This window comes from Cataglyphis hispanica, chromosome 4 (assembly GCF_021464435.1).
Source record: "Cataglyphis hispanica isolate Lineage 1 chromosome 4, ULB_Chis1_1.0, whole genome shotgun sequence".
NCBI lineage: Eukaryota > Metazoa > Arthropoda > Insecta > Hymenoptera > Formicidae > Cataglyphis > Cataglyphis hispanica.
The window spans coordinates 7,538,788-7,553,850 of NC_065957.1; the positions used below are offsets into that span (position 1 = coordinate 7,538,788).

Sequence of the window (15,063 nt, forward strand, 5' to 3'; positions counted from 1 at the left end):
CTCCTCGAGCGGACGAAGAAAATCAAATTCAAGCATAGCTCGCAAGAAACCGCAGGCCGCTCGTCGGTGGCTGGCATGGTGGCGGTGGTGGTGCATCCGTTTAAGGAGCCGCCCTCGCCGCGCCGATGACGAGGCTGCAGGTCCCATACCAGCGCGTACCACGTAGGACGAAGGCGAAGCCGGCCAGCGAACGGCCACCTAATCGAGGTGATTCCTACGTTCACCGGTTTGACGACGGGCCGCAGACACAGACGACCGGGCCGGGCGACGGACGGGCGCGACGTAGACGTCGGCGTGGCGGTAACCACGTCGGCCACCACGGCGACGTCCGCGGGCGAGGCGGGGCAGCCAGCAGACCCGACGGTGACGGAGAACGCGCCGTAGCCGCGGCTATCGTCGATCGTGACGATATCGGTGGTGCTGCGGTTGATGCTACGGTTGTTGGTGTTGAACGTGTCGGTGACGGTGGTGTCTCCCATAGGTATTTCGTTCCATCGGGCTTCTCCGAGTCGTCGTCCCTGGTGACCGGACGACGACGATCATCGTCGATTCCTGGTGCTACTGCCGGTCGACGCGATCCGCGTCACCACTATGCCACGCTGTCTCATGGCGAAAAAGTGGAAGTGGAATCAGTGGCAGGCCCGCGTGGACGATCAGACGAACGAGCAGAAGGACGCGACGCCACCCGGGGCCGCAAGCCCGCAGGAGCAGCAGGCGCAACATCTGCTGCATCATACCGCGGACGCTATGGAGAAGCGATCGCACAGACATGAGCCGATCGAGGACGAGGAAATCGACGTGGTCGGAGACGTCGATAATCATCAGGTCGACCATCAGCAGACCTGTTGGGGGCCGCACAGTCCCACGGCGGGGGCTACGGCTCCCAGTCCGCCGCCCCTCAACGCTTCCGGCGCTCTGTATTATCACGGTGAGTAAGTTCTCCTCTGAGGATCTCCTCACTGCGACAGCATGACACGGTCACGGCAAATGCTCGCTTTTACGTGTTGTAACGCGAGTGTAGGTTAGACGCGCCACGCCCAAGACATAGGACTTTCCTTGTTTAATTCGCGCAAGGGAAAATTCTTCAGCTATTGTTCTTTTCTTCCCCCCTCCTCCCCTCCTTTTTTTGTCGTAAAGGCTTCTCGCTAGCTTCGGCATCCGGTGCAGTCTGGCCATGCGTCGAGCACGCAGGGTGACACACCCGCCTATTACGGACGCTGGCGTGCGCTATAGACAGATAATGCGGTAGTTGCTTAAACGCGCCATATCATTATACGACCGTCCGTCGAAAATGCGGAGAGATAAGGTTGTCAACGACCGCAGCACAACGAACATTTTCACGTTTTTCTCGTGGAAAACCGTCCGCGAAATCGTTCATGTGCTCGCATATGTATGTACGTATGTACGTACATGGCGACACACCCGTCTGTAGATCGTCGATCACGTCGACGATCACGTTTGGCACCCTTACGTTGAATCATGATCCCGATATGTCATTGTAAGCTATTGTAGTCAAGGGCTATTTCGTCCATCGCATTTATTGAGCTCTCAATCAGAAGTGGAGGAAACTGACTGCGTTTTGACGTCGTTAGTTGTTGTGTAACCGCAGTTATCCAGAACAGTTATCTAGTCAAATTGCTTTTATGACGTGGATGAATACGCCTACGATATTGGATTATGTCAAGTGAACTGTTTGTTGAACATTTACGTGCGGTGAAATTTGCTTTATAATTATAAAATATTTACTTTGCATGTAATAATTTTGTACAAATTTCACACGATCTATATAAGCAAAAATAAATTCTGTATTTTAATTTGTTAATTTTTTAAGTTATCTTCAACACAACGAGAATTTTTTTTAAAAGTAATAAAATGAAAAAGTTTAAATTTATATTTGCCAATTTAAATTTTTTCATTTAAAACCTGTATTGCATCTATATTAATGTATTATCACACTTCTGCGTGTAAAACTCGTGGAAGAAACTTTAAAGAATAAACTTCACAATTTTTTTCTATTAATCGAAAAATGTCAATCAATCTTCTTTAACAGTAAATATTATTAAATAAAGTTATTAAACACATGTAGGTATTTGTTTTATATTTATAAAATGCGAGGTTCTTGCTTGAAATTACTCTATAAAAATTGAGCATATTTAAATTTTGCGCGCATGTGAATAAATTGCTTTAATCACTCATAGGAATTCTAGAAAGTCAAAAATACAAATAAAGTAACAACTTTCTTTTATCTCATCTACGATGCTTATAGGCAGTAGATTGCGCACGTGTTCACAATGGTGGAAATGACATTATGTAACAAGTATTCTCTTTATCAGCCACGATTTAACTACAATTGTTATGCCAATTAATTTTTGCAAATTAGAATTTAAGATTTGAATACGCCGTGATGTTTGTCAAAACAAAGTAATATATTAAATAATATATTTGCTATTTCAATAAATATTTCAATAATATTTAAACATGGTTGTTTTTATAATTAATTATATAATTTTATAATTGACGAAAGCTTTCTAATCTGTAAAGAATGATTTATGTAACAAAGATCTCTCTCTCTCTCTCTCTCTCTCTGTGTTCACGCAACAGAAAATTCTGTACATAATTTATTGTGTGAATTCTTATTTAGATTAACATTTACACGTACAAACGCACTATACAACAGAATTATAAGAAGGAAAAGCAAGTTGTGCGAAAGTTTATCTATCATCACGGAGATTAAATTTTCAACAGGATTACAGTCACGTAAGAAAAATATAAGAATGTACGCTGCTCACTAACAGGTTTCTTCGTCCTTGACTTTTTTGTTGTACGATTAACGATTGGTTTTTACTCACATGATAAGGTAATATATATATATATATATATATATATATATATATATACATGATAAGGTCCCGCCATTTCTCTGATCATCCATGAGATAAAATATGTGAGGGCAATTAATGATATTTCTTACAGCAAAAAATATCTCGGAAGAAAAATAAGCATATTAATTCTTAAATAACTCTTTTATTATGAAAAATGTAATCTAATAAAAAAATTCTTAATTTATCTCAATTCTATAAATATATAAATATTCAATAAAATTTAATTAATACAATTTTATTGTAGCTAAAATTTTAATTTATATTTTTATCTTTTATCTTCAATTAGACATCAAATATGATACATGCTTATAATCAATATTTTATTTTGCGATTTACTATCGTATATTTTATTTTGTGATTTACTATCGTAAATAATTTAACGACACAAAAGTATGAATTTTTATTTAATTATAAATGATTTGATAGATCAAGTATAATTTATACTTGCTGTTTGTTTTGCGCTCACAGGATCGATAAAGATCAGAGGCGATAAATCTACAGGAATGTGCGGAATGTTCATTCAAGGTATATAAATATGCTTTATGGGCTATATCTGTGATCTGTGATAGATGACGTAGATATAGAGAATCCACCTAGAATTCATAGATAACTCATATCACTTTACACCGTTCTATATGATTTTATTATTTCCTAATGTGTAAGAGGTTAAATCAGATAGAGGCAGTAATTACATCACATCGATCGATAAAAATGTAATTTATGTTAATCAGATACTTTGAATAAAACTATATTCTTTTCGCTATAATAAAAGCAAATTTTTCTCACTCTTTTATTACCAATATAACATCAGAAAAATAATAAATTTCTGTCTATACAGTTCTTCGTATGTGAATTTCTCATTAATCGAGAGAAACCATAAACAGGTTAAAACAGGTATCATTTAAATCAAATTATATCGCATCGATAAGTAAATACACCGATACGATAATAAAATATAAGAACGAAACCTTACGAGCCACATTTCCTTTCTTCTCTTCGTTATGCTTTTTATAGAGACTATCTCTTTTATATCCGCTTATGCATTCTACGTGCGGTCAATGACTGCCAAAGTAACAAAATATATAAATTAATTAATTAATAGATAATATCAATATAATCCATCAAGTTCCACGATCTTTTGAAAATCGCATTCGCATTTCCACTATTTTACAATTCTCGATGGAAAAGAGACAAAATGAAGGAAAAAAAAAAAAACTCGACATTAACATTAATCGCAACGGAGATTTTTATCGGTCTTTAAAAGAGCCTAGAATCAACGGACTCGTGGGAGCCCGTAGGAGCGTTCATTCGCTGTTATTGATTCCCCCCTCCGCCCTATACGACCCTCTTGCAACCCTCTCCACCCCTCTCGCTCCACAACTGCTGCGCTCCTTTTGCCGTTGATGAAATGCACTTGCAGACATGGCCATTCTCCTTTACCTCTGTGTTGACTTCCCTTTATTTCAGCCAATAATAGATACGCGCCAGCTGATCGATCGCAAGCGAACAGCACACTTTTCTGATTTATTCGCCTGCCAGTTTTCCGCCATCTCCTAGGACCCTCTACTTAGGGGAAAAGTAGCGTCGGTTGGAATAGGATATTCGATAAGAAACGCGTTTGACGCACGTGATGGTACGCTTTATCGAAAACTTAAGCAATTTATTCTTGAAAAAAGTCAGGATACGAATCAATTTTTCAAACCTGACTGATTCAAAACGAAAGTACTTTTGGCAATTATGTTCCAGCTATATAATCTTGCATCTCAGCAAATTTTTAATAGATTTTAATTTAAAAAGAAAAAAAGTATAGTAACTAATTGTAAGATATTTGGTATTATATCTTCAGATGCAAAAAGATATAATATCGAATTAAATAAATTAATTTTGATAAAAAATAAATCATCTTAGTTTTACAAAAAATATTATTTTATTATCATAAATATTATCAAACATTATATATAAATAAAATATAGATAAGTGATTTAAAAATAATAATTGATTATTACTGAAAAGACAATAGATATAAAAAAATTTTTTTTTAATAATAAAAAAAAGTCTTGATTACAAGTCTTGATGATTAAATCTTTTGAGTGAGGGAAAGGGGGTTTGCAAAAAATAATTATTAGTTATGTCTACTTTCTTATTTTTCTCCTCATAATAAAGATATATTTAAAAATATAAACAAATAACTTATTCTTAGCTACTAATATATATTTTCAAAAATAATATTTTTCTATTAAAACCAAAAAAAAAAAACTAAAAAAATTAAAAAAATTTAAAAAAAAATAATAGCCAAATTTTTTGGGTTCACAGCAAAATTGATTCACATTCTTTTTGCAATAACGAATGGTTTAATTCAAATTGTCGAGACTTTAAATCAGAGACAGAAGCGCTCGTTAATTACTCCCTACATAATATAGTGTGTTCGCTGCTTACGGCATAGACTTTCGCGTTACATAACCAGCTGGACGGTACGCGTATCGATTTCACGGCGAAAGTCGTCCGTTGCGTGCTTTGTCTACATTGTCGGCGAGCAATAAAAGAAACACAAACGAGGTTTAGACGGCATCAATAACTAATAACGAGGTAACATTCGAATTGCAAGTAGCAGTGATTTAAAGCCATATGGCAGACATGGGTCTATCCAAAATTGTTCTCCAGATTTGCAAATCTCAAATATATGTAAATGAGTCTCTCATCGTTATCCTAAATATTATGCAGATAATAGCGTCACAATAATCTTTTTTTAATCACACAAGTTTTTATTATCCCAAATATTTATTAAATTCTAGTGAGTGTCTTTCGATTATATCAATCATTAAAATTCTAATCAATCCATAATAACATGGTCATTTGTATTATTGAATTAAAATTATCCAAAAAGAATTATCTAAAATAATATGTATAAAAAATTATTAAAATATTTTTCAATTTCTTATAATATTGTCATTTAAATAAATTTGCTTTTCGCGCAAAAAAATTTTGGACATTCAGAGATTGAAATAGTTTGGCAAGCTATGATATTTTAATTGAAATAGAATTTAATAATATATGTTTCTCTCTCTCTCTCTCTCTCTCTCTCTCTCTTTCATGTATACAACGACGCTGGAAATGAGAGCGCTCAGAAGAATACGCTGTTATATGTACGAAGTGCTGTTTGCGCACACATTTCGCATGAATCTTTCGCAGTCTTCTACCCAGCAACAGCAGCGGTGCGAATTTCGCTCTTCATCCCCTTTTCCCACCCCCGGAACCGCCGCTGTGCAACAGCGGCGCGCAACAGATACAACATCGCGTTATTATACACCCCCGCGTTCACGTGCCGCGCCGCCGCCAAACGCTACCTCCCGCTGCTGCACACAACCGACTTTTTCTCTCCATCCCCCTTTATACCCGTTAATGACCGTATACGGTGGAAACAGCTGGCGCACAGGAAATGAAATGCCACGCAACTCATGAGTGATTCACGAATTCAAATATTCATATACCGCCGAGAGACGAATGAGATGTTATACCGTGCGTGCACACGCCGCGCCTTCGCTACCCTTCCGTTAGTATCACGAGGGGGTGTTTTTCATTTTAGAAGAAACTCTCGAGTAATTATTATAAATTAAATAGCAGTCATTTCCATTAGGAGCGTTTCGATACATCATTTAATATTTAATGTCATATACTTGACCGATCTATGTATTACCCTCGTGAATGCGATCTATATGTTGAGAAAGAATAGAATTTTAGATATCTCACCAATAAATTGCGTAATAACAGATACATATATAATAGACGAAACAATAAATAAAAATGTCTTTCGCAAGATTATATTGATGATTTAGTAAACTTAATAAAACCAGACACAGAGCAATACAATAACGAAAATTGCCTAATTTATTCATTGCGACAGACATAAAATAAAATGACCAAACACAAACAGAACCCTTTTTACGATTCCAATTGTATCTCGTACGAGCAGTAGAGTAATAACTTTCGCCTTTGAACAAATGGAAGATAAGATCCCTCAAGAGCACGACCTAATCAAATAAAGCTACGACCGCCTATCTCTGTGGATTAATCTACTCGCCTACCCTCATTTCTAGGCTACACGCACGAGGCATGGATCAACCACGAGGAGCCGCCCAAGTACGCGACGCTGCGCTCAGCGGCGGAACTGGCGCGTCCGGTAGCTCCGTCGCCGCCACCCCCGGCTGCGCAACAGGAACTACCGGTTCCGGTACTGACCGGGCCGAACTTGCATCAAGCGCCCTCGCATCAAACCACGACAAATCCATCGTCATCGTCGTCGTCAACGTCATCATCGTCCGTCGCGCTGATGTGCCTGCCGCCGCGCAAGAGCCTCTCGATGTCCTTCACCAGCACCGGTACGGCCCTATCCTTACCGCCCAAGAAGAAGGACATTTACCGTCCTTACAGCCTGCAATCGATCTCGGAGATACGCACGTCCGCCGAGGAGGACCTGTCGGCCGCGCAGGCCATCCTGGATCTCAGCGCGTCGCCCGCCGCGCCCACGCACTCCGTTTTTATTCACACTCTGTCACCTCCGCCACCACCGCCGCCGCCGCCGCCGCCGCCGCTGCCGCCGCCACCCGCGGCCGCAAATGTCATCGCGCCGAATGCGACCGCGACTGTGCAGCAGCAGCAGCAGCAGCAGCAGCAGCAGTTGCAACCGGCACCGACGGCGGGTACGCAACAACCTATACCAGTCTCCGTACTAGTGCCGGTACCAAGTTCGCAGACCAACCAGCTGCATCAACAGGAGCAGACGCCACCGCAGCCGCAGTCGCCGGCAACCGCGGAGGTCACTGGCGGAACCTGCAACGTCGGCAGGGATAGGTGAGTCTTGGATCTCAATACAAGTTTTTCACGTTAAAGTTTTCGAAATCGTCATGTAATATCTGTCCAACAGCACCACCAACGGCAGCAAGACTGTCGCTTACACCTACGAGGCCTTCTTCGTGTCCGATGGCCGGTCGAAACGTCGCGGTGGCGGCGCCGGCGGCGGCGGTAATAACGGCGCCGCCGTGCCCGACAAGGAGGCGGCCCAACCGGACAGGCCCAAGTTCACGTGCACGGAATGCGGCAAGCAGTACGCCACATCGTCGAATCTGTCGCGGCACAAGCAGACGCATCGCAGCCTCGACTCGCAGTCGGCCAAGAAGTGCATCCACTGCGGCAAGGCTTACGTCAGCATGCCCGCCCTGGCCATGCACGTGCTCACGCACAAGCTCGCCCACAGCTGCGGCGTATGCGGCAAGATGTTCTCGCGACCCTGGCTGCTGCAGGGTCATCTGCGCAGCCACACCGGCGAGAAGCCGTACGGATGCGCCCACTGCGGCAAGGCATTCGCCGATCGCTCGAATCTGCGGGCGCACATGCAGACCCACTCGGCCGACAAAAACTACGAGTGCTCGAGGTGCCACAAGACCTTCGCCCTCAAGTCTTATTTAAACAAGCATCTGGAGTCGGCGTGCCTGCGCGACGAAGAGATGCAGCAACAGCAGCATGCCGCTAACGGTGCCAGTGTCACGCAGCATCAGCAGAACACCAATCGAGGCTTGTAGCAGCGCTTCGAGAAGGGGAACAACGACGTCACGAGAATCGAGGAATCGAGAGAGAGCTAGCGGTGTCCCGTGATCGCCGCTTGATCACAAAGAGACACGAGGATACGAAAAACGAGGGAGAAGATATAAGGTTTGCCGTAGATTTTAAGTAGAAAAGTGCCAGTAGAGACAGAAATGAGAGTTAGAAAGAGAGAGAGAGTGAGAGAGAGAGAGAGAGAGAGAGAGAATGAGAAAGAGAGAGAGAGAGAGAAAGAAAGCAAAGATAGAAAAGAATGATATGAATTAGATTGGAACGAAAGGGAGCAAGAGAGAAAGAGAGCGTGAGTTTATTAATAATGTCTAACATTAATAAAAACGTCCAGTAATGTTAAGTCGTAAAAGAAAAAAAGAAAAAAAACACGTCGAACGATGACGTCCACACTGCAGAGTCTAGTCACTCTAGTCGATTATATACCTATTACATTATGATATTATATTATATATATATATTATAGTATATATATATATATATATAAATATATATATATTTACTAGCGCGTACGATAGTCCGCGAACTCGTTACGAAGACATTATTTATTAATACTTAGCTGCCTAAATTTAAAAAAAAAAAGGGAAACGAAGAACAAGCCGAATGATATTTACAGGATCCGTGAATCGCGCGCCTATCGAATCTGGATCGCGACGCATCCTCGATCTTTCTCACGCGTTTCGCGATCGCAATGATCGAGGCTGCCGGATCGCTGTAACATCGAGACGCGCAGGTGCGATCGACGAACTTGCTCGTAGCAGTAATTCGCTGATTCTCATTTCGCAAAGAGAGAGAAAAAAAACTTAAGCCTTCTCGAAATAATATCGCGTATATTTCCAGTGGCACAAAAATCACCACAGATCGATCAAAAATTAATCCGTCTCTGCTGCTGTCAGTATCTTCGAGTTTTAATGCAACTTTAAACAGCCATTATTTTAAGTTCACGAGCATTTCCACGAGAGTATTAACTATGCTATTAAAATAATTATAATATAATTGATATCACGCGATGTTAGAATCATGGTTGTTTGAAGTGACTCGAAGTTACTACACGAGTAGAGAAAGGGTTAATCGGGTCCGTTCAGCGAATGCGCTCCTTTAAAACTTCCTCGAGTTTAATCCATTGGGATAGAACGATAAAAGCTACGGCTAATCGATAAGCACAATAACCGCACAGCGATTGCACCCGGTCGGAGTTACGACACATCACCTTCGCGACTGACGCGTGAAGATAAAGGCCGGACACAAAGTGTTCGTCTCTTTGGAGATTCTGAGGGTACGCATTAAACTGAAAACTTTATGCTTCGTAGCATCCCCTCTTTTGTATCTTTTTTTATACGGAGTCCAAGTTGCGGCCACACCTGCGTATCTCACGTGATTATCGACGCGCGCGTTCCAGCTACGAAGCAAATCGCGAGATATCGGCGACAGAAAATCGTGCGTGACTGAAGTGGAATTATATCGCAGGAAATACGTGATGCGTCTCTCGCGATCGACTGATCGCGGATGCCAATACACGTATGTGTACGGTATCGCATTATAAAACGGATCCTCACACGTACTTAGAGCAAATTCGAATAATAGACGCGTGTAACACATTGTTATACAACACATATTTTATAGAGGCAATATAAGAAAAAAATAAATAAATAAATAAATAAATAAATAAATATGACGCGACAAGTACGGTCAAAGCAATGTTTCGACACAACGAATTATATAACTATACATATAGAGGCAAACACATCGAAGTTTAACCAAGTTTCGAGCAAGAACCGATGATATGCTTATATGCATGATGGAGAACGATCGCCCGATCCACACCCCCTTTCGTATTAATCGATTTTGACAGTGAGAATCTTGGAATCGGCATTTTTATTAAAATAACAACGTTCCTTTTATGACTTTTATAAGATCGTTATTAAGTCGATAGAAAGTAGTTTCTGAAAAATTATATATATTTTATTATAATATTTTCTATTACACATATTATTTAGTTTCGAGGAAATTATATTTATGTGGATTTCTGCATCCCTGCATTTGTGTTGGCACATAATAACACGAATTTCTTTTAATGACATTAAATCACATATTCAGATAAAATTAATTAATTCCACGCGATGCATTCTGCGTAAATTGCATTGCACTCAATGTAATTTATTTAATCACGAAGAAAGCCTTAATCACGTCTGCTAATAAATATAAAATACATTAGATCAATATATCGAGTTATGTGATCAGAATAAATTTGTTTGTAATAGCTTCACAATTAGATCAACTATATAAATCGTGTAAAATAATAATTACTAATTTTCTACATTTTAAAATGAAATTAATAGCGAATTGCGGTGTATTTAATACACAAATGTAAAATAATTTTTGTCCAATGAGAAAAAGAAAACGTGATAAACGTGCGATTGACGGGGTGTGGATCCGCGCTTTAAAGTCGCGGCCGCAGGTCTCTAAAAAAATAATAACTAAACAATAAAACAATTATAACGGCCGACGAGCATGCGAGCGATCCGCCCGATGCTTTTTTCTTTTTTTTTTTTTTGCATCGATTATATTGCAAAAGAGCGCGATAACGTATTTCGCATGTACAGTAAAGAGAATCTCGCCGCCAAAGAAAGTCGCAAGGAGAACAAAATAAACAATATTTTTCGCGTAGCTCGATTGGATTGATTCTTAGAATCGGCCAGCAATGCTTGACGCGCAACGGCTTTGTCCGATTATTATTATTATTTTTTTTTTTTTCTTTCATTTATTTCTATCTCGCGCGGCACTAGCCATTGATCAATACGCGCCACGCTGCTACTAATACATATAAATAATATGCGGCTCTAGAGCAATAAACAATTAAGCAATAATATTCGCGTAGCGCACACAACGAAAATCGGCAATATTGCGCGCCAATCGCGCGATTCACTCGCATATGTATATCTCGTATAACGTCCTTTTGTTGTTTCATTTCTACCTTCTTGCAGCATTTCGTCATTATTCATCATTCGTTTTATATCGTACTCTTTACTCTGCGCTTTTATTTTTTTTGTATATCGAAAGTATCATTACTTTATATAGTCATTATATTATTCGATTAGTCGATTATTTGTCGATTCGATTATTAGTCGATCAAGCGTAATTATTTGTATTTATTATTGACGGGTTGTGTCAAGATATTGAAATGTGTGAGAATATATTAACAAATATAAAAAATGTACACAATTCCTAGAGATGTGCGAAAAGTTACCAGTTTTTAAGTATTTTGCATTATCTCAGATTTGTGATTCGAGCCATTTTGTTGCCATTGTGATGCTCTTACATCATAGACATATAATATCTTGACAAGCTGTCATATATTACTGACATACATTAATATTAACATTATTACTATTATTAATTTATTATTATTTCATTATTTTTATTATTATTTATTATAGTAGCATTATTATTATTATTATTATTATTAATATTATTATTATTATTATTATTATTATTATTATTATTATGCTAGTACAACGATTCGATACAACGATCGATATCCATATGTTACAAGCATAAAAAGCTAAAACATGTGCAATTTCCATTTTGATTTGTAAGTGGAAAACGCCAGCATTCCATGCGATAAGCTACTTTACTTAAGGTAGTATCTCGCGTATATAGTTGCTAGTCAATACACTTAAACTTCCGAATCATGGTAATATATTGCATATGCATATAGCATATATTTATATAAATATATATTATACTACATAAACACAGAACGTCCCCTCGCGCTGGAGGCAGATCTTGAAGCAATTCTTGACTTTTTTTTCTTTTTACTAAAAAGAAAAGAAAAATGAGACAGCTGATTCGAGCAATATCTAAGGTAGCCACTTATTATTTCATTCTACAGAAATTTCTCACTACGTGTATATATGGGTCTGTCTAGTTTTAATTTTAAAATTTATTATTCTTTTTCATCAATTTTATTACCTCTTTCAATAATGCAATTATTACGAACACAATCACGCCATAATTCATGGCATTTTGCAATTACAAAAATCTTTATATTTTGCAGATTATATACTATCCAACTAATTATATAAATTAATTTATATATTGAATTGATATTCAAATTCGAATAGTTTGTAATAATAAACCGCCGGTCGTGGGACATCCTGTATATAGTCATAATTCTTAGCTCGAGCGTGTATAGAGACAGAGTGCTCGTCAGACTTAAATGCCATTATGAAAAAAGAAATCCGAGAGCTTTAAAAGGGAGCTACGATCGAAAGGGAGCATATCCACTTGTTTTCGCGCGTAGAAATCGAACAACTATAAAGCGCCGATTAAAAAAGAGCAAGTCAGTGACTATAGTCGTGATTAGCGGACGGGCGAGGGTTCGTTGTGGGAATTGCGCCGGTTCGTTAGACAGTCATCTAGTCAATTTCTTTCCTCGTTACACGAATGATCGTTATTCGATAAAAGAAGCAAAGTCACGCCCGGGCTGCCGGGAAAACTTATTCCCGACGATTTATTTTTTTAACCCATTTTAAGAATAGCGATTATATATGACTATAGAAAAATGTGAAATTTGTAGAGAGAGAGAGAGAGAGAGAGAGAGAGAGAGAGAGAGAGACAATTAAAGAATTTATTAAAATTACAAATACCTTCCTTCTCCTCGCCCTTTTCAAGACAACCAATGAATGACCGCTGTATAATTTTAATCTATAATTATAAAAAAGAAGAAAAAGAAGTTTTCCTATCGATCAATTCCAATTATAAAATCTTTCTCTTACTGTCACTATTTTCTGCACAGTATTAAATATTAATTTGACAATATTAGCAGCGTTATTACATTTAAATTTGAAAAATGACATAAATGACATATTAAATCAGAATATTAAATCTTTCTATGATATCAAGCTATCATCTTTTACAAGACGATCCAAAAAGAATCGTCATACTTTGCGAATTTTTTCTTTCGGGAATACATGTCATTGCCTTAAATGCCAGCAACAGGGCGTCTACTCCTATAGCGAATTTCTCGAGCCTCGCCGATAGCGTTTAGAGTCGAGGAACCCTTCTCGATTCAAGCTCAACCATGTTATCGTAAAATCGATGTTACTTAGAGGTGCTCAAAGAAGTGTGTACAAAACGACAGAAAAATATAGATAAACCGCATTAAATGGGACGGTATATTTATTGATAACGAGAGAGAAGCGAATATATTTAGCGCATTAGGGGCTCTTATATCGGGCATAGAAGAGGAAAATAAATTGCGTCTCTCGTAACCGATGCTGCATGTACATAATCCCAATCTTACTCTTGCACTTCTTAATCGCAGGATTATAGTGATACATATAAGATGTAAGCTCTCTTCTATACCGCTATACTATACTATATATCGAGACATACACGCGATTGATCGCGGGAAGAGCTCCTCTCTTAAAAGCACACCATTGATGCGCGCGAATATACATGATACTCTTTCATTTTTTAGGCAAAATAAAATTAATAATTTTTGTTGATTAACATTGTATGACGGGCATCATTTATCGGTTTACAAGATAATTTTGATTTTCAAAATTTCCCATGTGCTGAAATTGATTTCTCTCATTATTATTATTATTGATATTATATATATATATATATATATATATATATATATATATATATATATATGAGATATTTTATTGATTTGGATAAGATATTAAATAAAAAAGATAAAATTTTTTTTGCCTTAAGTTTCGTTAATCAGATTTATTGGTCAATGGCGATCGCGCGCAAAAGCTCAAGACATTCTTATCGCTATCGTCACGGTGTGATATGAGTAATTCATGAAAATCGCAGGCATCGTTGCATAACACGAGAGACCACCTAAAATTATATTTATATACTATATATATTATGCATATAATAAAATATACATTTAAATAAAACGTAACGATAATATATTAGCAGTCCACGTACTAATTAATCTAATCGCCTGATATCGTCTCTAATAATTAGGGCATCGTTACGAAGTAATAGTTGAGCGAGGAATAAAATGAATAGAAAGCTCTTCCCGCGATCAAAACTTCAATTCTCCCCTTTCGTACTTTCCGCTTCGATCTTGGAAACTCCTAAGGAAAGCCCTTTCACGTGGCGTGCTCGACAACAACAAGTCGAGGTCAGAATCAATGTCGAAATGCACACTCTTCGTGACACACGATAAACAGCTTCTACTAACAAGACTATGAGGTGCGTGTGAGCGGGTACTTTTGCGCGATTAACGCGATCAACGGGGGTTACTTCTACGCATATACGCATATTACGCATGCAAATATATACGCGTAATGACGCAGCATACACACACGTACACGAACACGCATATACATACGCAGTAATCCTCTCTCCTCACAAACACTACTAAAAGTTCTTCTACTATTTCGGATGTTCTATCTTGCTCCTTCGTGTTTTTGAGATTGGGAAAAATTTCGGTTATATCGTCGTTCTAATCAATAAATTCACCGGTAAAAATGGCCGTTCGTTCGCTTTGGCAGGTTTCGATCTGCGGGTCCCCCGATGTGTTTAATTACGCGTGTCTCTCAATCCG

General features: G+C 38.7%; 1 protein-coding gene across 1 annotated transcript; it reads left to right on the top strand.

Moving 5' to 3' along the window:
- Positions 1–325: 325 nt before the first annotated feature.
- LOC126849175 (zinc finger protein 358) lies at positions 326–13,840 on the top strand. Its single transcript, XM_050590789.1, has 4 exons — positions 326–363; positions 482–928; positions 6,977–7,730; positions 7,804–13,840. The coding sequence occupies exons 2-4, from the start codon at positions 592–594 to the stop codon at positions 8,456–8,458; spliced, it is 1,746 nt and encodes a 581-aa protein (XP_050446746.1). The 5' UTR covers positions 326–363; positions 482–591; the 3' UTR covers positions 8,459–13,840.
- The last annotated feature ends 1,223 nt before the right edge of the window (positions 13,841–15,063 follow it).

Excerpts from the sequence above, each read along its gene's own strand:
- LOC126849175 (XM_050590789.1), top strand. The coding sequence starts at position 592 with ATGCCACGCTGTCTCATGGCGAAAAAGTGGAAGTGGAATCAGTGGCAG. Across the intron at positions 929-6,976 it reads CGGCGCTCTGTATTATCACG|GCTACACGCACGAGGCATGG; the intron begins GTGAGTAAGTTC and ends CCTCATTTCTAG. Across the intron at positions 7,731-7,803 it reads TGCAACGTCGGCAGGGATAG|CACCACCAACGGCAGCAAGA; the intron begins GTGAGTCTTGGA and ends TCTGTCCAACAG.